At 41.6% G+C, this 21533-nt stretch overlaps 3 protein-coding genes across 10 annotated transcripts in view; 2 read left to right on the top strand and 1 right to left on the bottom strand.

The window, feature by feature from the left end:
- The window catches only part of RIOK3 (RIO kinase 3), a 910199-nt gene that overhangs the window by 387427 nt on the left and 501239 nt on the right, over positions 1-21533 (top strand). The gene's annotated exons all lie outside the window — the stretch shown is intronic.
- OSBPL1A (oxysterol binding protein like 1A) overlaps positions 1-21533 on the bottom strand; it is a 154461-nt gene that overhangs the window by 74740 nt on the left and 58188 nt on the right. The window contains exon 1 of one of the 3 annotated variants that reach the window (XM_083451597.1): positions 15-89. The exons of the other annotated variants lie outside the window; for them this stretch is intronic. The gene's annotated coding sequence lies outside the window, so the exon portion shown is untranslated. Of the gene's footprint in view, positions 1-14; positions 90-21533 lie in introns of those variants that run through there. 3 annotated transcript variants of the gene reach the window in all.
- On the top strand, positions 15-15759 carry IMPACT (impact RWD domain protein). Of its 6 annotated transcripts, none has more exons than XM_083451678.1 (11): positions 15-128; positions 843-971; positions 2111-2163; positions 2628-2690; positions 3523-3608; positions 6568-6696; positions 7684-7778; positions 11305-11378; positions 11625-11715; positions 13921-14055; positions 15392-15759. In XM_083451678.1, the coding sequence occupies exons 1-11, from the start codon at positions 93-95 to the stop codon at positions 15452-15454; spliced, it is 954 nt and encodes a 317-aa protein (XP_083307804.1). In that variant the 5' UTR covers positions 15-92; the 3' UTR covers positions 15455-15759. The 6 variants fall into 6 exon arrangements, with proteins under 6 accessions (XP_083307804.1, XP_083307802.1, XP_083307805.1 ...); XM_083451676.1 differs by having other exon boundaries at positions 6565-6696; XM_083451679.1 differs by lacking the exon at positions 15-128 and adding an exon at positions 140-466 and having other exon boundaries at positions 6565-6696.

The raw sequence follows: 21533 nt of genomic DNA, 5'->3' as shown, positions 1-21533 counted from the left end.
GCACATGCGCTAACCTCTTTCTCCGGGGCATTGATTCTGCGTCCCGGGCGCTGGGCTGATTGGACGCGCGAGCTCCGCCTCCCCGCGCCGTGATGGCGGCGAGTGACCCGGAAACGGCCCAGAGACAAGTGAGCGCGTTGCGGAGCGGGAGGCTGATGGCGGGGCGTCGGGCTCGGCTTCCTGGAGAAGGGGGCAGGTCAGGGAAACGGGGCGTTTGCCTAAGGGGTTTTGCCTGCATGCTAAGGTCGCGATGGGGGCGCACATGTGGCTCCAGATATGGTTGGACTCCATCGCCCTGCAACCCCAACTTGCATGGTTGGCGAGTGATGGGCATTGTAGTCTAGCATCACCTTGAAGCATATTAATATATTCGTCATCCCGTTGGATCTGACCCAATTCCACCGAATTCAGTAGTGGCCGGATAGATGCTGCCAGGATGCCCCTAAGGAAACTTTCCCACCTCCTGGTATGCAGAGGCTTAATGCGACCATCATTATTAGCTGCTGCTTATAAATCCTCCCTTCGTGCATTTCTCTGATTGCCTCCTAAAGTCCACCTAGATTTGGGCACTGCGAGGCAACGGTGCTGGATGAGATGGGTCTCTGGTCTGATCTAGCAGGCTCTTCATATGTTCCGATTCTGTTATACCTTGCTCCTAAGCAGCCACTGTGTTGGGGAGCCGGCTTGTGCTGACTACTGAAGACTTTGTTTATTCCAACAACTGAATTCTGAATTTGTAATTTTATTTACATTGCATCAAGTTTATTGCACACTACTTAGAAATTATTGTAGTTCAGCAGTATATAAATAAAATAAAATATTACTGCATAATTTTCTGTTAGACAGAAGAAATTGAAGCCTTGTCTGCTATATATGGTGATGAATGGTGCACCATTGATGAAGATGCAAAAGTGTTCTGCATTCAGATTAGTGATTGCCTGGAAAAGCCAAAGTGGAGACTCTGTCTGCAGGTAGGTTTTCCTGTAACATAATTGGGCTTTGAGTTTGCAACTGGATATCTCAGATGGGCATCTTTGAGCCTGCTTTTGCTATTGTCAGGAGGTGTTACATTGTAAATGTACTGTAATGTTTTATTACATTATTCTGAAATGGTTGATTTTGAGAGGTATTCTTTTGTTGTTGTTGTACGCTGCTTTGAACTTGATTCTTTTGGTGGAAAAGCAGCATACAAATAAATTGAAGAATGAAGGAATTCTGGGTTGTGGCTTGGCCTCAAATCTTTTGGGTTTAACTTTAGCCTTTGTTATGCATTATTCACATATAAGGCATTCATGATTTCAAGCTTAAAGCAGGGCAAGTTCCTCTGCATCAGCTCCACCCTCTGACAACTGAACCATAACTGGTTGTCTGCAAGGGGATCCCTTCATACACACAGCTACTTCTGCACTGGGCATCCACACAGTCAGGAACCCTGTAGAATCGGGGTCCCGATCCTGTGAAGCCTGTAAGCACAAGGTGCTGCTTGTGAGCAGGGGTTCCCTTGCTGGTGACTGCACTCAACATGCAGTCTTTAGAGGTCAGAGCTAGCATGGCAATGCAGCATTGGGGAATGTGGTGAGGAATGTGACCCCACCCTGTCTTGAAACTGTTGGCGCCCTACTTAAGAATAACTAGGACTCTTCTTTAACACACAATTGATTTATAAATGATGCAGTCGGATGTAGGGAGACACATCCTACTTTAATTAGTTGTTGCAGAGTTCTGTAACTTTTAAAAAAGCAAGACTTTCTTTGTAGGTTAGGATTTTTATTTCTCCAAGTATGTTTTAATGTTGGCAAGATAGTTCTGTGGGTTCTGTCCTTTAATGTTTGCATCTGTCTCACAAATAATGCCGAAAAAATGGGAGAAGTAAAATCTATGTATTATGGGAGAGCCGTAAGGTACCTAAGATACTGATTCTGTAGATGTTTATGCATAAGTAAGGCTCACTTTGTGTGTAGGACTGTCATCTAAGGATTTATATACTAGTGTTTCCAGTTATTTAATACCTTAACAATGTTTTGGAACTGCCCTGCATTTCTCCTCCATCCCGTCTCCAGCTAGATTTGGAATGAAAATTTCTGGCTAAACTACTTTTAAAACTTTTCAGGTGATCCTTCCTCCTGAATATCCGACAACAGCACCACCTATTTATCAAATTAAGTAAGTGAATATTCTTGAAAAAAGCTTCTGTGCCTTATGTTCCAAACTGTTAGTTTCATAATATGTAACCACTCTCTGTGTGTGATACACAGGCTTGTGTGGAGCAAGTGAGTGTGTGGTGACCATACACACTTCAGCTTTGGAGATTTGACCAACAGGGAATGTAGCCCTCTGGCCAAAATCAGCTAATCATCCTGGTTTGAAGGAACTCAGCAAACTCTAAATTATAGCAACATAAGGGAGAAAGCAAGTGAAAATATGTCTCTTCCTAGTTTTTTATTATCATATTTTTGTGATATGGGTACTGTCCCTGTATGAAGAAGAAGGTAGAATTGCAACATGATTTGATTTTGCCAAAACATATAAAAGCATAATCACAATGAGGTGTTTTTAGTATCTTGAAGCAGAAAATGGTTTTTAAATGATGCAAATATTAAACTAGTACGTTCCTTTTTTTATTCTAGTGCTCCTTGGCTTTCTGGACAGGAATATGCGGAACTTGCAAATTATCTGGAAGAACTCTATGTGTAAGTTGTACTGTTTGTCGGTATACGAATCATAGAAAGAAGCATGGGAAGCTGGGATCTAGGATAGTATCTGCTTTCTGTGAAAACCATGTTTTCACAAACCAGCGGAGAGTGGGTGCGGCTGTATCTGTAAATCGTATTGAAAGGGCCACAACTTTTGAGTGCCCTGATGAGGAAGAAGCATAGCTGCTGCCATGCTGCTTTTATTGCAGTTATTTGTATGTTTTCAGATTATATATGTGCTTGAATTCTGTTAATGCTTAATCATTTTTTCTATGATTTTAGCTATTCTTGGTTTTATTTGTAAGCCTCCTTGAGTCCAGTCAGAGTAAAAGGCATGGAATGAATGAATAACAAACAAACAAACAAATGTAATAATAAAAAATGTCATGGTTAGATTTTTTTAAATCCAAATACTGTCCTGAAATGTTTTATACATAATTCCAGCAGATGGCAGCAATGTTGAAAAAGCAATATGAAGCAGAACCTTTTGCTGGAAGTGAAGATTTATGGATCTTATACAAAATAGTCCATTCTGTTTTAGTGAGGCAACTGTTATAGCAAAGCTAGGCAAAGGCCATGCGTTATGGTGTAACATCATGTGGCACTTACTTCTGAGGAAGCATGCATAGGTTTGTACTTTCTGACTGCTCTCTTCCAAAACCTAAAGAACAAGCCACTCTGTGTCCCTGGAATGAAAGTGGTGTATCACAGGATATTTTTACACAAGAAGGCTCCTAAACCACATCTGAAACATATAGATTTCTATGATGCTCTCCATTAAAAAAGTAATTTTAGAGTAGATTTGTATATTTTGTATCATGCTTTTCAGACAGAATCTTGGTGAAAGCATCCTTTATCTATGGGTGGAGAAGATACGTGAATTTTTGATAGAAAAATCGCAGTCTTCTGATTCAGGTAAGGTGCTAAATGGGTCTGAGCAACGCTCCGGAGCAGGTTTTGGGAACACGTGGGGAAAGGAAGGAGAAGTCCTGTTGCACACACACACATAACTGCTCACACGGCACTGCATATCACCCTAAATTATTACTTTTGATCATTGCTATGTAGAAAAACCACAAGTGGGAAGTGAGAAGACTATGTTAAAGCCTGTTGGGCACCATGTGACCCAATAACCAGAAGTACATGCAGGGCTTATGATCAGACATGGGAAGGGCTATGGCAGGCTACACAGTCTTGCCTTCGTTCACTGTAAGGCCCCCGTGCCTCTGGATCATGTGACGCAGCGTAAATAAAGCCAGAGGCAGACTAATATGCTTTCAGTTGCTTGAGAAAACGATCAATTCTGCTTTCTATATCCCCCCTATCCCCCATAAAACCCAATTTAAAGCAAAGTATTACATCTAGTTCCAATAGATCCGTAGATTATTATTAAAAATGCACTTTTAGCCACTTCTCAGAGGCTTCAGCCTTCCTCCTAAAGTGAGAAATAGTGAGAGTGCTATGAAAGCAGGAATACCAGCTGCAGTTTAGTAAGCGTTTAAAAATATCTGATAGCAGAACTGAAACCAGGAATACAAAAATATTTATGCAATGGAAATAGTACTACCGTATTTTTCGCCCTATAGGACGCACTTTTTCCCCTCCAAAAATGAAGGGGAAATCTGGGTGCGTCCTATGGGGCGAATGCAGGCTTTCGCTGAAGCTTGGAGAGCGAGAGGGGTCGGTACGCACCGACCCGTCTCGCTCTCCAGGCTTCAGGAACACATCCGCAGCCTAGACAGCCCTGCGGGAGGTCCCGCAGGGATGTCTAGGCTGCGGATAGCAGCCTGCTTCCCAGAGCGTCGGGCGCCCTGAAAGCAGAGAGCCCGGCACTTCGGGAACACATCCGCAGCCTAGGCAGCCCTGCGGGAGGTCCCCACAGGGCTCCCCACGCTGCGGATAGCAGCCTGCCGCCCAGCGGGCGGGTCGCCCTGAAGCAGAGCGACCCTCGCGCCGGGCAGACATTGGCCAGCCCCACAAGCTTGGGGGACAGCAGGGAGGCGCAGCCCCGCCATCCCGCTGTTCCTCGACCTGGTTCGGTTTCCCCGACCTGCTTTTGGGGGGGAAATAAAGAAAATTCCCCCCCCTTTATTTCCCCCCCAAAAAACTAGGTGCGTCCTATGGGATGGAGCGTCCTATAGGACGAAAAATACGGTAATTAACGTTGTATGTGGCTTAAGGTTCTGGAATATTTATTTATTTATTTTTATTTCATGTATCAATTGCTTCCAACAAGACATTGCAAAGCGGTTAAACAATATAGACACAATTTTCAAGCCCAGTGCCGATACAGACAGGGAATAAAAATATCTACTTAACAGGCTTGTTGTGAAAAGAAGGTCTTCCATAGACACTGAAAAAATAATTGAGATGGAACCTGACTGATTTGTAACAGGAAGGAATTCCAAAGGGCGGGAGCCACCATACCAAAGTCTTGCTTCTCTGTCAACAGAACAGCAACACAGTTGGAATATACAGGCATGTAGTCTGGCATTTTTGTTATTCCTCCAAATTGCAATTTTATCATCTTGATACAAAAGAATAAATAAGAGACATTTCAGTATGATAGTTCTTGTTTAGTTTCTTCCTGAAGGGTGTCACGTTTACTGGGGAAATTAATAGGTAGATTACAACACTGAGGGTGGGATCTCTAATGTGATCTGCTGTACTTTGGGGGGGGGGGCAACTATTGGTGTGGCTTTGAAAACTGCAGGATTTGCAGCCCACATATTTTTCTGCTATCCTCTGCAAAGCATTCTTGAACCCAGATGTTCATTTAGCCATGCCTGTATTTGGTAGTTCTCTCTGCCCTCTAGTGGTATAATGTTTTGGTGTCATGTACTAGGGAATCCGCATGTGGGTGAAAATGATTGGAGCATCCTGAGAGATATAGTGAACATCCAGCAGAATAAGGGGCGTTATAGAAATCTATGCCAAATAATTTGCCTTGCTTTACCCCATCTGTAGATTATTGCTGAAATTTCCTAGTAATCATCTGAACTTTGCTTGAGTTTATCTGAAGTGATACGCTTACTACGTTTTTCAAGGCTTTTGAATATGTGAATCACACAGCGGAAATGGGAAATTTAGACATACGAACCATGTTTGCACACATGTTTGTGATCCCTGGAGCTAATTTTTGCAAGTTCAAAATGCACAGAAGTTAGATGGCAAGATCTGTGTAATACTTGCTATGCTATGTTTCTTCTCTAAATCTGCACATGCAAGATTTACCCTTGTGTTTCTTTTAAACCCTGAAAAATATGATGTGTGAGTGTCACTTCATGCATTTTCCTTTTTTCTGATATGGGAAGCACTTGGATGTCAGAAGAATAATGCAACCTGTCTGTAGGTTGTTATGTGACAATTGCACATGTAGGTATTCCTAGTATCGGGTCCAAAATATTTTATAATACAGTGGTACCTCGGGTTACAGACGCTTCAGGTTACAGACTCCGCTAACCCAGAAATATTACCTCAGGTTAAGAACTTTGCTTCAGGATGAGAACAGAAATCGTGCTCCGTAGTGGCGCGGTGGCAGCAGGAGGCCCCATTAGCTAAAGTGGTGCTTCAGGTTAAGAACAATTTCAGGTTAAGAACGGACCTCCGGAACGAATTAAGTACTTAACCTGAGGTACCACGGTACTTTACATGTGGTTCAGACAGTTATAATTAATAATTTGCTCTGCCCTCTGAATGACCAATGAATCCTTTTTATTTATTTTTCAAAGTATGTGTTGTATGTGTTTCTTAAGAAGTGCCAGTTGCAAATGTAATTGTACCCCTAACTTCCCCACAGATGCTACCAATCACTTAAAATAGTTTGAACTGTCAAGAAAGCCTTTTAAAGCAGGTATCGCTTTTATACCAGTAGGACCAGATGTTAAAAAAATTACAGAAGAAACTGATCTGGAGTATGAAGAGAATTTTTCACTGGATTATCAACCCCTCCGGGAATGTGCAGCTGTAACTCTGAATTTTGATCTGTCAGAAAGCCAAAAAGGTAGAGTAGCTATTACTGTTTAGTTATGTTTCCACTCTTACTTTTGTGTCTATTAAATATATATATATGAAATGGCGCTCGTGAAGTGTAGCCAAGCCATGTGAAAGCACTGCTGCAAATCACTTTGCCTTCCTGTGACTTTGTGTTAGGGATCTGCACTGTATTGTCTGATCTTTTGATTCAAAAGTGGGTCTGGCAAAATAAAAAGAGGAATTGATGCCTTTGTGAAGGAGGGAACATTTACAAAGGGACTGATTCCCTAAGACTTGCCTCCAACTTCTGCATGTTAGACATGGGCATCTGAGCTAGGGTAGACTACATGCGCAGATCTCTGTGGGAACTGGAACCCTGATCATTCTTTCCTGAACCTTCCCTCCTCAGATATCCACCTCACTCAGCACATGGACATCAGAGGTGGGATCAGAAAATGCCATAGCTCTCACACTGCTTTCTGTTTGTGGACCCCTTTACCACAATTGTGCAGGGATCAATAGGGAAGTTATTGTTGGTACAGTGAATGGCTTAGCAAACATGGTACAGAAGAGACAGGAGTGTGATCCTAGGTGAGATTATGCTATATGATTAGAAGAGTGAGGCATGGAGATTCCCCCCACTATATCTTGCGCTTTATAAATATTGGTAAGAGAAGCATGTGTTGCGTACATGAGCATGAAGTGAGCCTTTCGTTCATGTTCTCCGCTCTGCTCACGCACAGCTATTCCCTGACTTTCTTCTCTGTTTGAGGCACCGTTTTGTTTGCAGTTTTTAACCCATAGTAAACTTGTAGCAAGCTGTAGAGAAGGAAAGCTTTAAAAGTTGGTGGAAGACAAGCAAAGAAATCAGGGTAAAGGATTTAAAAGAGAGGAGTGAAGCTTGTGATCGTAGGAGACGGAGGGAGAGACTAGTTTAGCAGGGGCATTCTGAATTAGTTGGAGAGATGGTACAGTAGCCCACCTTTGCACAAAACCTAAATTCTTAACTTTGCAGATGAAGAGCTGCCTCCTATTTATCATGGAAATCCAATTACAGACCGAAGAAGCACTTTCCAGGCACATTTAGCACCTGTTGTGAGCCCCAAACAGGTTAGTAAAATCTGCTTTCTGACAGGCCTTTCAGTCTCCTCCTCTCTAGGTTATAAGTATACATTTGTAAGCATATATGTATATGTTCTTATTTGCTTAACACAGACACCACAAATATGTTTTCTTCTGCAAAATACAGATTTCTGTCATCCATTCCAGAGGGTTTTATTGGCTTAAATATTGCTATCCAGATTAAAATGAATGACCTGGGGAATTTAGATTCAGGATTATCTTGAAAGAAGGGATGCGTGGTAGCCTTTTGGATCCAGGATATTTGTAAAAAAAGAGGTGTGCAGTAATTTGGATTCAAGATAATCAGATAAGAAAATATGAGTGGTACCCTTTTGAATCAGTAGGGTTGTATATCTGGCTTGAAACTGAGCAGCGGATTGCACAGAAATAGCACATGTTATCCTCAGCTCTGGGATAACTTACAGAGTCCTACAGGCATTATCTGTTCTGTGAAAGCTTTTATTTGAAAAGCATAAGACCAAAGTATCCACAGTGGCCAGCTTTTAAAAAGGTAAAGGACCCCTGACAGTTAAGTCCAGTCGCGAACGACTCTGGGGTTGCTGCGCTCATCTCTCTTTACAGGTTGAGGGAGCCAGCGTTTGTCCACAGACAGTTTTTCTGGGTCATGTGGCGACTGCTTCTAGTGCAACGGAACACCAAAACCAGAGCAGCGCACGGAAACGCCGTTTACCTTCCCGCCAGAGTGGTACCTATTTATCTACTTGCACTTTTTGGTGTGCTTTCGAACTGTTAGGTTGGCAGGAGTTGGGGCCGAAGAACAGGAGCTCACATGGTCGCGGGGATTCAAACCACTGACCTTCTGATCGGCAAGCCCAAGAGGCTCAGTGGTTTAGACCACAGTGCCACCCGCATCCCTTGGCCAGCTTTATGCCTCTGCAAATAAATTACCTGTGGGAAATACATCTGTGAGCAACCGTAGTGGGATTTGGTGCAGTGCAAACACCTCCTTTGTTTCCTAGGCTGTTCCCCTCTGCTGACATGAATACCTGTGGTGACTGAAGTTTCAAGGGACCTGACAGTTATCTAGTCCAACCCCCTGCAATGCAGGCATCTCAACATGTGGTCCACCATCCAATTTGAAACCCTGCTTAGTTTTGCAAATTTGCCAGAAGTTTTATTGCTGCACTACTAGAGTTTGGAGTATAGCCCACTGGCCTCAGTGGGACATACTCCTGAGTTGATATTCATAGGAATGCACTATTAATGCACACATACCAGACTGTGCCAGCTCAGTCCCATTTGCGTGGTGGTGGTGGTGGAAACTGTTATAGAATTGCTGGTTGATTATTAGCACAGTTAGTTATTTACATTGCCCTCCTTTGGTGCATTTTTCCCCTTAGAAAGGGAAATATATGATTTGGGAAACTGTTTTCAAAGCAAAATTCTCTTTGCAGATACTGTGAACTGTGTCTTGAGGTATGCTATATCAGTTTTTCCCTCTCCCCAGCATAGTAAGTGAATTTGCTGTGAAATAATGGGAATACTGCAAAGATAAATATTGGAGATGTATTTTGATAACTCTAGAGAGATGACTTTTTTTCTCTCCTTTTGAATTAAAAGCAATTTGCTTGCCAGGCATGTTTTCTCAAGCTCTCACAGCTTTAATAATGTTTTGCTTAAAGTGGTATTAATTATGCATTGTTTATTAAAACAGTTTTTTCATCACAAGGTTTATCTAGTACAGGGAAACATGAGCCATCTGATAAGAACAGAACAATAGATAACTACATTTAAGGAGATATGGGGGGAAAGGACAACTAATAAATTACCATCTAATTCTTTATTGAGCTCTTAGGGCCTACAGTGCAAAGATTAAATGTGTAAAAGAGGTATTGGAGGAATCTTGATTATTTCCACAGATTAACACAATAGATTCTGTAACCTATTGGCAAAAAAGCAACCCAGTGTGTGTTGTTGTTGTTGTTGTTGTTGTTGTTGCTGTTGTTGCTGTTGTTGTTTTAATCCACATACTGTTGATCCTGTTGATTTAAGTTTCTGAGTGAGAAAAAAGCTTTACAGGCTACACAGAGTGACCTAGAGCTCAAACAGGAAGATGGTGTGTGGGTCTGGGGTGCCAACCCCCAGAAGCAGCCTTTGATGTCTTGATCTGTAATGGCCTGTTGACGTTATTTCTACCACTTCATATTTCATTTTCTTACACAAAGAGCCCCTTGTGACTTTCTAGATCAGGCAGTGCATCTTCTCTGGCATCTGATCAGTAGTGTTTTGCTTTAATAAGATATCAAGGGCCCCATTTTTCACCTCCTCACATGCCTTGCCAAATGTACAAGACTGGCCCTGTGTACCTGGCTAGCTAGCTGCTCACGTTTCTAAGCATACAAAACTTTTCCCAAGGCTAAGAGCTGCAGGTCGATCTTCCTCCAGTGCTTTCCTCCCACCATAGTTTGCTATATCCTTCACCTTCACCACCTTCTCTTTACTCCATCCACACTCTTAATTTAAAATCTTGACAATGGCTTGAATCCCAAGTGCATCTTCCGTTCACGGACTCCCTCATTTCCCAATACCACTTTGAAGGACCCCACAGAGCAGAATTGCAGAAGTCTGTGGAGAATGGGGAAGGTAGAGATGGGAAGGTATATTCCATGAGCTCTGCTGTCTAGAGAAGGAAATGTAGGATCTCAGCTTATGTTTGCATCACATTTTTCAGCCATTCTCAAAGTGCCTTTTAAAGTGTATAGTTATATCATAACTAAGGACATTAGTGATACAGTCCAAGTTCCAGACTCTTTCCTACAAAGGAAAGGGATAGAAGGTACTACAGACGAACATGGAGGCTGGGCAATTGTAAAAAAAAAAATGCTAACCCAAAGAATCAGCCCTTCTGTTGATCTGTAACCTGTTCCTTTCTTTTCTCCCCCCATCCCTGTCCATGATCCTTGTAAGCCCCAACAGTCCATGTAGCTGAAGTTGTACTCTGGGGCACCCTTAGTTGTCTTGGAAAGATCTTCATTGCACTCATGGTCTTTGGAGTTTTGTGGTTAACACATTAACTTCCTTGAGCATCACTATCTCAGGTGGTACTGGGTGCATTTTACCATTACGTCTATATTTTAAATTAGCCTTTGCTAATCTTGCGTCCACCAGATATTTTGAATTACAATTCCTGTCATTCTATTGGCCATGCTGACTGATAGGCATTGTAGTATAAACATCTTGAGGGCACCAGGTTGGCAAAGGCTGTCTTAAATTTTACACTTGCAGGCTGTTGTCTTGGGCACATTTGCACAGACATATACACCACTGCATGCAGTGGCATTTACTGCCAAGGAAACATGTACTTGCGCAAATGAATAATTTCTTGTACCAGAAGTATGGAAGCCATATTGCAGTCTGCACCACTGTTGCATTTAATTTAATTGAAATGTTTTAGTAGTAACTGCAGAGAATGAGCCTTGTTTGCAAAACCTTAAAAGTGAAGCATATAAGCATTTATACGTTGGGAGAAAAAAACCATTTTTTTCCTTCGTAGGTGAAAAATGTTCTTGCTGAGTTGTACAAGAATAAGAAAATAGCCAGTGCTACTCACAATATATACGCATACAGGTGAGTAGCCAATTTTCAGTGGCAATTATTTCAGAGGGATGAACGAGAGTGAAGGAATGGGTCAAAACTCTCTCGCACTGTCATACAGTGTAACTACAGGTGGTTATGATAGATTTTAAGGCGTTTGAATAAAAGCAAGAGCCCCATGAACAATATTGTTGAGATATGTATTATGGGATAAGCAGCAAACATGTCAGGATGTTTGCTTTGTTACTTGACACTTTTTGTTTCACTTTTTGCTTTTAGGATATACTGTGAAGACAAGCAGACTTTCTTACAGGATTGTGAAGATGACGGTGAAACAGCCGCAGGTGGGCGTCTTCTCCATCTCATGCAGGTAAAAGGAACCAATTGGTAATTGGAGAATTCCCCCCCCCCCGCCGCCCCCAGTGTTTGGATTGTAGTTCTAAAATAAACTTTATTCTACAAATCTGTATTGAGTGTAGATGATAGATAGATTAGATAGCTGATAGATAACGATTAGAAAGCATTATTTGAGTATATTTACACATGGGAGCTAAATGATGGAAATACTGTAAAGTAATAAAAACATCCTACCATCCAGGTACTATTTAGTGGAAATTTCAGTTTCTAGGTGTAGAATTACAAGATCCGCAGAAAGATACTAGAGACAGAAGCACTGAAAATGGCAGTCTGTGCCTAATTTCCCCTGTTTCCTTTACATTCCTTTACATTCCCCCTGTTCCCTGTCACATTTACATTATGGTGCAGTGAGATTACTTGCCCATACACATCACTAGCTGACGGGACTTGAGTGTTTCAAAATATGGTGACATCACATCACATAGAAACCCACTTCATACGTCACATCAAACCATAATTAACCATAAATTCTGCGCCTGCTAAAAGTTCTTCATCCTCCTCGTGTGCCAGGCCATAACAGATCAAAACAGTAGAAGAATCAAGTACGTTTTTTTAAAGAAATTAAATTGCTAGCATTCTGTTAAAAAAAAAAAGGAAATAAGTAATTAGCCTGCCCTGTGGGAAAAGGAAATTGAGGCAGGGCAATTCTCAGGGAGGCTACTCAAGGGGAGATTAGTCACTAATCCCCCCCAATGTAATCAATAGATGGCAATAAAATTGCTTGAACCTGTAAATTAGAAGCGCTTCATTTAAAGGCATGGGAGCCCCGAAAAGCCTTAATAGCACTCCGTCTCTCAACAGTGAAAAGAGTAGCCAACTGGGATTTATTACAAAAGAAATTGCTATGAATTGTGTCTGAAACCAAGGAGGACCACCTTCTTTGTCTGTGTGCTATTTCCTTTTACTGTAGTAGATCTCCTCCCAAGGGAGATGCAGACAATATTACCTGTTCATGTTTTACAGTTTTGAACACCTGGAATTTGATGTCTGTGACAGAATTTGTTTTTTGGAAAATCCCAATGTGGTTTTAAAATATCTGGGACTTAAAGCATTTGGTAATGACTTCCCAGAGATTTGGTGGTGTTTTCTTTCTTCTATGGGCAGTGGCTCAAAAACTGACTCCCCGTCAGAGATCACCCTTGGGAAGGACCTACTTGGCTAAATGATGGGAGGAAAGTATTCTCTTCTTTGACGTATTTGCTATCATGAATTCTTTACTGTTTGTATACGTTGGTGAAAACAACAAAACTTTTAAAGAATCTTTGTGGATCTGACAACGGAGATAATTTGAAAGCATAGGCCGTGGTCCTAATCTGGTCCAAGGGCATGAATTGGTTTCTCCATGCTGGTCAGCCTTATGGCTGTATTTTAAAACATGCAATGGACAGGTGAAAGATTGTGTCCAGCATTCCACGAGTCCATCATGCTCCAGCCTCATCTAATATCTGGTCTCTAAGAGGCTTCAAGTTGCTGTAGCTTCTCTTCCAGCTTGCTCTTGCTGCAGGCGTAGTGTTACCCATTTTCAGTCAGCAAGACAATCAGGGCACAGGTGTTGCAGGTCACTGCAGCAGCTTCCTCTCCATCCATGTCTCTTGGTCCTACGTACACTGTGAGATAGCACACTGGGCATCCTCCTAAAACTCAGCTAAACGCCCTCGCAATGCCCCTGTTTACACATTATGGCCAGAAGAGCTTCACCTGCTGGATTTTCCCCCTGTAGTGATTTTAGCCTTCACTGAATGGGAGGTCTGGGGTCCGGCAGGTGGCGCTGCTGCCTCCACTCCTGCAGCCCTCTACATTTCATTTACAATAGCTCTCCTCTTCCTGCTGCACTTCTTCCCCAATAGCGAGAGTAGTTAACAGTCAGATGCTGAATTTATTAAGTATATGCTGGATATGCCTAAATTGTTGATGTACCAGTGCAGAATTTGAATTTCTGGACCAATGTCAGCTTTTCTTATTAAAGAATTTTGGGCAAGGGAAGACGGAGTTGGCTTGTGCTTTTAAAAAAAGGGGGGGTAATGTTTACTTCTAGAAATATTCCAGAGAGTGGCATCAACAATGACATGTGCGCATTGTATACAGGAGAGCGCATCCAGGCAGACACAAGTCACACAGCTCATCTTCCAGATGTTAATGGACAAGTGTTTTTATACAGATCCTGGATGTCCGCAATGTTCTGGTGGTGGTGTCCCACTGGTATGGTGGTATCCTGCTAGGACCAGATCGTTTTAAACACATCAACAATTGTGCCAGGAATATACTTGTGGAACAGAACTACACCAAGTCCCCTGTAAGTCTACCCTAATAGCGATGGCTTCTGTTAACTGGCTGCTGAAATGCCACATACATAGACATACTCTAAAATGGCATGCACATGTAACTGAATTTTTCAGTTTACTTCTTGCATGAGAAAACTACTATTTAAATTCCACACCCCCCCCCAAGTTTAAAAGTAGTTTGGTGGGAAAGCTTTTTCAAGGAATAGGTTGTGTTCTGGTGAATATTATCTCTCATGCCCAATCCCCAGACTGCCAGTTTTCTCCTTCACCTCCCCACCTCCTCTCAGCGTGGGACTGGCTCTGAGAAGGAAACAATGGAATAAAGTCAGAGGTGCATGTTTGTGGGTGGCTGAATGCCACTTTTCGGTCTTGCTTCCTTTTCTGCTTGATGTGTTTGGTGCATGATTTCTGTGGCAAAAGGAAAGAAGGAAAGGAGTTGGCTGATGAGCACTGAAGACAGATAGGGAAAGACCAAGTAGCAGCATGAAACATGGCAAAGCTAAGACATGTAATAAGAGGAGATTAGGTGGGCAGTGGTGGAGAGATGGAGAATTTTAAAGGTAAAGGCTATAGAAAGTGACAGAGGGTCTTGAATTTTTAGGAGACTAATTTCTACCCTGTGTTGAAGGTAATTCTGTAAACAGGGTATAAAACCTGTAAAAACTTCATGTTCATCTGAAATCAACTGTCTTTTGTACAAGTTGCTAAGTTTTTGGAATGCATCCAATACTTAAAATCTTTCAGAGCCCTAAAACGCCACCTGCTCTGAAAAAAACATGTGGTGTTTTATGATTCAGTGGGTTATACAATAGGATTATTGATCTTGGTCATATAAAAGAGGGGGTAAATGAAGCATAATAGTCTAAACATTACTCTTTTAAAAATTATATTAATCAGAAACAACACCAGTGTGCCATGGAAAGTACAGTGTAATTTATTTACGATATGTTGTTAATGTAGTGCCTGTTTTCTGTGCAGAAAGCCCCACAGGTGGCAAGAAAGAGCTCCAGTTGTATTGTCTGTCACTCATACCTAGGAGAAAACAGTTCCTATATAAAGCCTAACGGCAAAAAGTTGAAATGGAATCTATTCTGTAATGTCTCCAATGGTTATGAATGGTTAGCATCATTTTGCAGACAACTTTTTCCATTCAGAAATAATCTTAATGATACAAGTATAAATCTTTTCAGAATCCGTTCAGTGAATCAGGAAAATATAAAACTAAACAGAGTATTAATTGTAGATCATTAACCTTGAAAGTATCCTACCAGTGTAGAAAAGCACAGCGGCTTATGCAGAGTAAGAAATAAGTCATGCTCATTTTGATTTTTTTCCTCCTCTCTCTAGGAAAATTTATCTAAGCAGCTGGGGAAGAACAAAAGAATAAGGAAGGACAAGAAGAAAATGTAACATTCAGTTTGCAAAATCGCATAGCCATTTTATCTTTCCCCTGTATGTATGCAGTTAAAACACCAGTCACTCAGATAGTGAAAGGATTTTTTGTAATCCTAAATGTTTTATCTCAAAGACATGGAACTATTTTGGAGTAAAAAGAAATATTTCATAGTAACAGAACTCAGTGGCAGCCCCAGAAAATGTTTTCAGTTTGTTCAGTGCCTCAGCTGCTCAGAAACCAAGGCCTTAAACAAATGAGATTTCTTCTGTATTCAGTTACTTAATTTGTTAAGAACAATTAAATGCTGAAATTCAGTGTTTCCCTGTCTTATTTTTCACTTCTGGGGAAGGGTTTCTGTTAACATATGGAAGGAAGAATTCATTGCACCAAGTAGGAATCTTAAACACCTTTGAAAAATGAAGCTTCAGCCTACTGTCAAGTTCTGGTTTGTACTGTATTTTCAGTTCCCAGTTTTTCTTACTGGCAAATTTCTATGCTATCAAACTAGCTCTTATAAGTGAGGTTCACCTGAAGTAATACATAACATTTCTTCTTCTTCTTTGGCGATCACTCATAGCCGAGTAAGATTGTCTTCCATAAACACGGTTTTAACAATGAGTCCGTAAGTGACTGTGGAGGCCAATTCTGGATCCACATGTCCTTCCACAGTGGGGACATTGGAACAATGGTATGTAAAAGTGCTTAATGCTAGCTGAATCATATGTTTTAATTGATTTGCAGTCTTGGGGATGTAAAAAAAAAAATCTCATTTGAACAGCTTGCTCACTACTGTGATGATTGTAAGTGTATTTCATATTGAAATAGAACTGTGAGACAATTTTAATGCTTATTATAGTTTCTTCATAAAAGATTGAACTCGCTTCTTGTGGATTGTAGGTCTGCAAGTGGAAATTGCCGTTCGTTTGTCTACACACCTGAGATGCTAAGTTGATAGTACGGGACGTCAAGTTCATGTGTATTTACCTGTGCTTGGCAAACTCTTTTACTCTGAATTTATTATTCTTATTTGTTTTTTTTTCAATTTGCGATCCAGTTCTGTAAAATGTCATGGGCACAGTTGTATTGAATGGATTAGATTAGGTTTTTATTTATGGCATCTTTACCAAAATCAAAGAAAAGCGAACTTGATATCCATCAACTACAAAAGTATAAAATCGCTTCTGACAGTAACTCCATTATAAAAATGCATTAAAAGTTCTTGGATTTTTAGTTTTATATTTACTCTTGACACCGAATGAAATAAACCTGCTCTTATAGTTCTTTGCAAAAGCTTTTTTTTTGTGGTCGACTATTGACAGAGTCAGTACTGGTTAGAATTGAGGAAACCCTACAAAATGGGTTATGAAACAGTTTAGTTCTGGAATTATAATACTTCTATAAATTGGAAGTATTGTCCTAGCTGCCAACATAACCTGTTGCTCCTGATTGCTATTAAGGAAACAGCCCTTGTCATCAGTACGCAGTCTTGTCTGTAGTGTGGGGTCTTGGTTTGGTGCTCTGCAAGTGGTTGGGTATGATCAGAGAAGCAGTTTATAGTAGGAATGTAGCTAGCAGGAAAGACGAGTAGGATATGGGGTTTGCAAAAGCGAGCCTTGGCATTGGGGAGAGGGTGAGGGCTTCTAAAAGGCTCTTTGCTTGCTTTGGAGAGCCGAAACCAAAACTCTATTATGCAGAGAAGTAGGAATGTTTAACTGTATAGTAGTACCTTGGTTGTCGAACTTCATCTGTTCTGGGAGTCTGTTCGACTCAAGGAGCCATTCGAAAACCAAGGCGCAGCTTCTGATTGGCTGCAGGAGCTTCCTGCACTCAATTGGAAGCCGCGGAAACTGCGTTGGGCGTTCGGCTTCCAAAAGACGTTCGCAAACTGGAGCACTTCTGGGTTTGCGGCGTTTGAGAGCCAATTTGTTTGGGAGCCAAGCTGTTCAACAGCCAAGGTACCACTGTATTTTAGTTAATGCACTGCACTTATGCAGCCATTTCCTGAATCTCACCAGCATCTTCCCACGTGCACAGAGTAGCCATAGACACATGTGTTGGTGCTGTATGTGTATATAGCTCCTTCACATGCCTCACCAGGCTTTCCAAATGTGGGATTTACTATCAGAGAGATAGTGTTCAACCTGTTCTGTAAGGGGTTGCACTGCCCCAAAGGATCTATTTTGCAGTCTGGGGCTACTTCTAAATCCTGCTTTGTCACTGTCGGCCCAGGTAGTGACTTTCATCGGCTTTGGCTGGTGTTCCAGCTATGGCACCCCCTAGGCAGTGACAGCCTACCAACAGTTAGCGATGCTCTGGTAAAACGTAGCATTGACTTCTATAACACACTGTATGTAGGGCTGCCTTTGAAGACTGTTTGGAAACTGCAGAGTAAAAACTCAATAATAGACTTAGCAGGGTTGCACATGTTGCTCTCTGGGAATCTGGTGCAGGATTTGTAAATTTGCTGCCTGCTGTAGGTGTCTGCTTATTGTTTCCAGCGTGCCCTACTTGCATATTTATAAATAAAACATTGCAGAGGACCCATAAATCTACACTGTGCTTCATCGTCCAGAGGAATTAAACCCTGCTGTGTCACTGGCCCTGGAATGTCTTGCCACACAGGTTTTCAAAGGTTTCTTGCTAATAGCAATTAAAGCACATGAGTGCCTTGCAAAAAAATGCATGGGATGAAACCATTACATTTTACAACAAGGCCAAAGGCAGCTCAAATTCACTGAAAGCAAATTTAACAATCGGAATTGGTTCTTGGTCTTGTATGCTATCTTGTTCAGATTAATCCACCAACACTATCATTAGGAGGAGCTGGTACACAGTTTTCCTGAAACTCACTTCTCTACTTATAATTACTTCGTTATCTATATTTAAGAAATATTTATTAAATGGATCTAAAATGTGTTTACACCTGATATTAAAATTATTATATTAGTCTACATGTTCAAACTTATGGTCTTACAAATAAAGCAACAACTTTGAAGTACTGCATTAGGAGTTGTTTCTTTCCAGTAGATGTCAGTAGAACTATATGGTTTCTTTTAAAATTTGTACTTACTATTGACTATGCAGACTTCAGCTGGGAAGTCAGTTTGTGTTTTGGAGTGTGCACAGATGAGCTAAATACAGAAAGCCCACAACTTACTTGGGGGTTATGTCCCTAACGCCAAAATCATGTATAGTCAAAACACATTGGGTGCAATGGCGGCAGCAGCGGTGGGGATTGCCAAAGTCTTTTTTGCACAGACACCCACCCCCTTTCTGCCCCCTTTTCATATTTTCAATCATCATCATTATTATTATTGCCAAGCACATAATGCTGAATGTGCACAAGTTAAATGTGCGTAAGTTGTGGGCTTACTGTACAGTGGTACCTCGGGTTACATATGCTTCAGGTTACATATACTTCAGGTTACAGACTCCGCTAACCCAGAAATAGTACCTCGGGTTAAGAACTTTGCTTCTGGATGAGAACAGAAATCGTGCTCTGGCGGTGTGGCGGCAGTGGGAGGCCCCATTAGCTAAAACGGTGCTTCAGGTTAAGTACAGTTTCAGGTTAAGAACAGACCTCCGGAACAAATTAAGTACTTAACCTGAGGTACCACTGTATTATGAAATGCATCCACTATAGTAAAGCATATTTTGTCTTTAAAAGTAAAATCCACAGATGTACAACTTTTCATCACATAAATAATTCCCCCTCTCTCTTTTCCTTTCTCTCTTCAGTGTACATTTTCTCACCAGCTGTGGTATCATCCAGGGCATCCTCTTCCTCGAATTTCTGGGTTGGGAAGTGGAGGAAAGTTTTGTGTGGGTATCTCATACAGTGAGAGAGCCATAGAGAACCCAAAGGTCCTCAGATTGAATTTAGGGTTTTAAATGCTGGCTTCTCTGCTCATCAACACCCCACCCAGTAGTCCATATAATTTAGAAGACACAAGCAAAATGCATCACAACAAATTAATCTTTCAGTTAAGTGTATTGTGCAATGACCTAGCCTTTAAATTTACCTCACCTTTCTAATGGCATACAGTCCTGTGCTGGGTTTAGTAGGGCTAGCACTGTTCTGCTGTTTTCACTGATAAATTTAGGGGATTAAGGTAGGTGTAAGTAGGAATACGCGGGTGGCGCTGTGGGTTAAAGCCTCAGCGCCTAGGGCTTGCCGATCGAAAGGTCGGCGGTTCGAATCCCCGTGGCGGGGTGTGCTCCCGCTGTTTGGTCCCAGCGCCTGCCAACCTAGCAGTTCGAAAGCACTCTTGGGTGCAAGTAGATAAATAGGGACCGCTTACTAGCGGGAAGGTAAACGCCGTTTCCGTGTGCGGCTCTGGCTCGCCAGAGCAGCGATGTCACGCTGGCCACGTGACCCGGAAGTGTCTTCGGACAGCGCTGGCCCCCGGCCTCTTTGAGTGAGATGGGCGCACAACCCTAGAGTCTGTCAAGACTGGCCTGTACGGGCAGGGGTACCTTTACCTTTACCTTTAAGTAGGAAGACAACGCCAAGTTATTCTGGGGGAGAAAGAGGGTTAAGTTTTTTGGGTTGGGCTGCTCACTTTTTCCTCCCAACAATATGTGAAATGATATTTCGTTGTCATGATGCAGCACTGTTGGTCATTGGGAGGGAATGTGGTGGCCTAGCTGCATTGCAGTGGCAGAAAAACCTTTAGTATTAAAGGAAGATAAGTTAGAACAAAAAGATGATGCCGTCCTGTTTACTGGCTGGTGTCTTGTCTCTGAAAACCTTGGTGACTTTCTCCTCTAAAAAGTCACCAAGCACAGCTTCCCGTTTTTGCAGCCTGCAGCTAGAGCTGTGAAGGTGTTCTTGGATAGGCTATGCTGGGAAGCTGTCAGGTCCTTGGTCTGAGGCATCCAAAACATTATGACCAGCAGATTTGGCAGGTTGCTGCAGGTGGGCAAAAACTGATTCCTCTTCTTCCTCTTGGGGAAGTGCCCCATGAGCAGGAACTGTGGATTCATACACATTAAATAAATATGTAATCTAATCACTACCGAGTGTGGTAAATTATAATTCCAATTGCCAGATGTGGTTCAGCCTTGCAGACTTTTCAAAGGCCTAAATGTTGCAAATAGTGGATTAGCTACACTGCAGTATGAGACAATTCAGCCTTCCATAGATCAAAAGTCATATTCTTAAAAGTTTTTTTTAATTTACACAGAGGAAACTGTAGGGTTTAATATATGTGCCTAGCCATGTTTAAATGCGCTTACAACAGATCATCAGTTTATTTGCTATTCTGTCCAAATGGAAAACCAGATTTGCTATCCTACAGAAGCAAATACAATAGCCAACAGCAAACAGTATGAAACGTTATCTAGCAGTTCAGTTAATAATCATTTATGTGCTGGCCCATTTGTGTGTAATTGCCTAGGCTTAATGATCCTGTAATTATTTAAAAAAATGTTTTGTCATTTTTGCCTCAGATAATCCAGCAAATGTATTTTGCACGATTGTACATAATGTAAATGTACATTCGATGTTCTTGATCTCAGAGGGAAAAGTAATCCCAAGATTTTATATCATTCTGGCAACATTCCTTTTTATTATTTAATCTATTTATTTTATAATGAGAATTAGTAATCACAATTTGCATTACAAATTTCAGCAGTTTTTAAAACCTTGGAGAGTTGAAACTTGTAAAATTTATGATGAACACAAACAGTTGCTTTACCAGATGAAGGAGAAAGCTGTCCTGCCAAATTTCTGCCTATCTATTTAAAGGCTGTGCAAGAGAGAGTTATGTTAGCAGGTGATCAAAGTGTAGAAATGGATATGTGGAGGCAGGCAGGATCTCACCTCCTAGCTACACCCCAATCTCCAGACTTCAACTTGTTACTTCTGTGTGGGACCAAAATGTTCTGGTTCCACAATCTGAATGTAACCGCTGCAGAAGGTCCTACACACAGGAAACACATGGAAATTGTGGGCAGAACCAGGAAGTACAATGTCAGCGCCGCTTTCATGCATACATTCATGCCTACCTCAAAGGGTTGTTGGGTTGGGAGAATAAAATGAGGGGGCGGGAGAGAGAAAATCATGTTTGCCACCTTGAGCTTATGAAAGGA

The sequence above is a fragment of the Podarcis tiliguerta genome (assembly GCF_965153285.1).
Source record: "Podarcis tiliguerta genome assembly, chromosome: 7".
Taxonomy (NCBI): domain Eukaryota; kingdom Metazoa; phylum Chordata; class Lepidosauria; order Squamata; family Lacertidae; genus Podarcis; species Podarcis tiliguerta.
Note: the sequence above shows the minus strand (reverse complement) of the source record. Positions and strands in the feature narration are given on the sequence as shown.

Excerpts from the sequence above, each read along its gene's own strand:
- IMPACT (XM_083451675.1), top strand. The coding sequence starts at position 277 with ATGGTTGGACTCCATCGCCCTGCAACCCCAACTTGCATG. Across the intron at positions 972-2,110 it reads AGTGGAGACTCTGTCTGCAG|GTGATCCTTCCTCCTGAATA; the intron begins GTAGGTTTTCCT and ends AAAACTTTTCAG. Across the intron at positions 3,609-6,564 it reads ATCGCAGTCTTCTGATTCAG|TAGGACCAGATGTTAAAAAA; the intron begins GTAAGGTGCTAA and ends CTTTTATACCAG.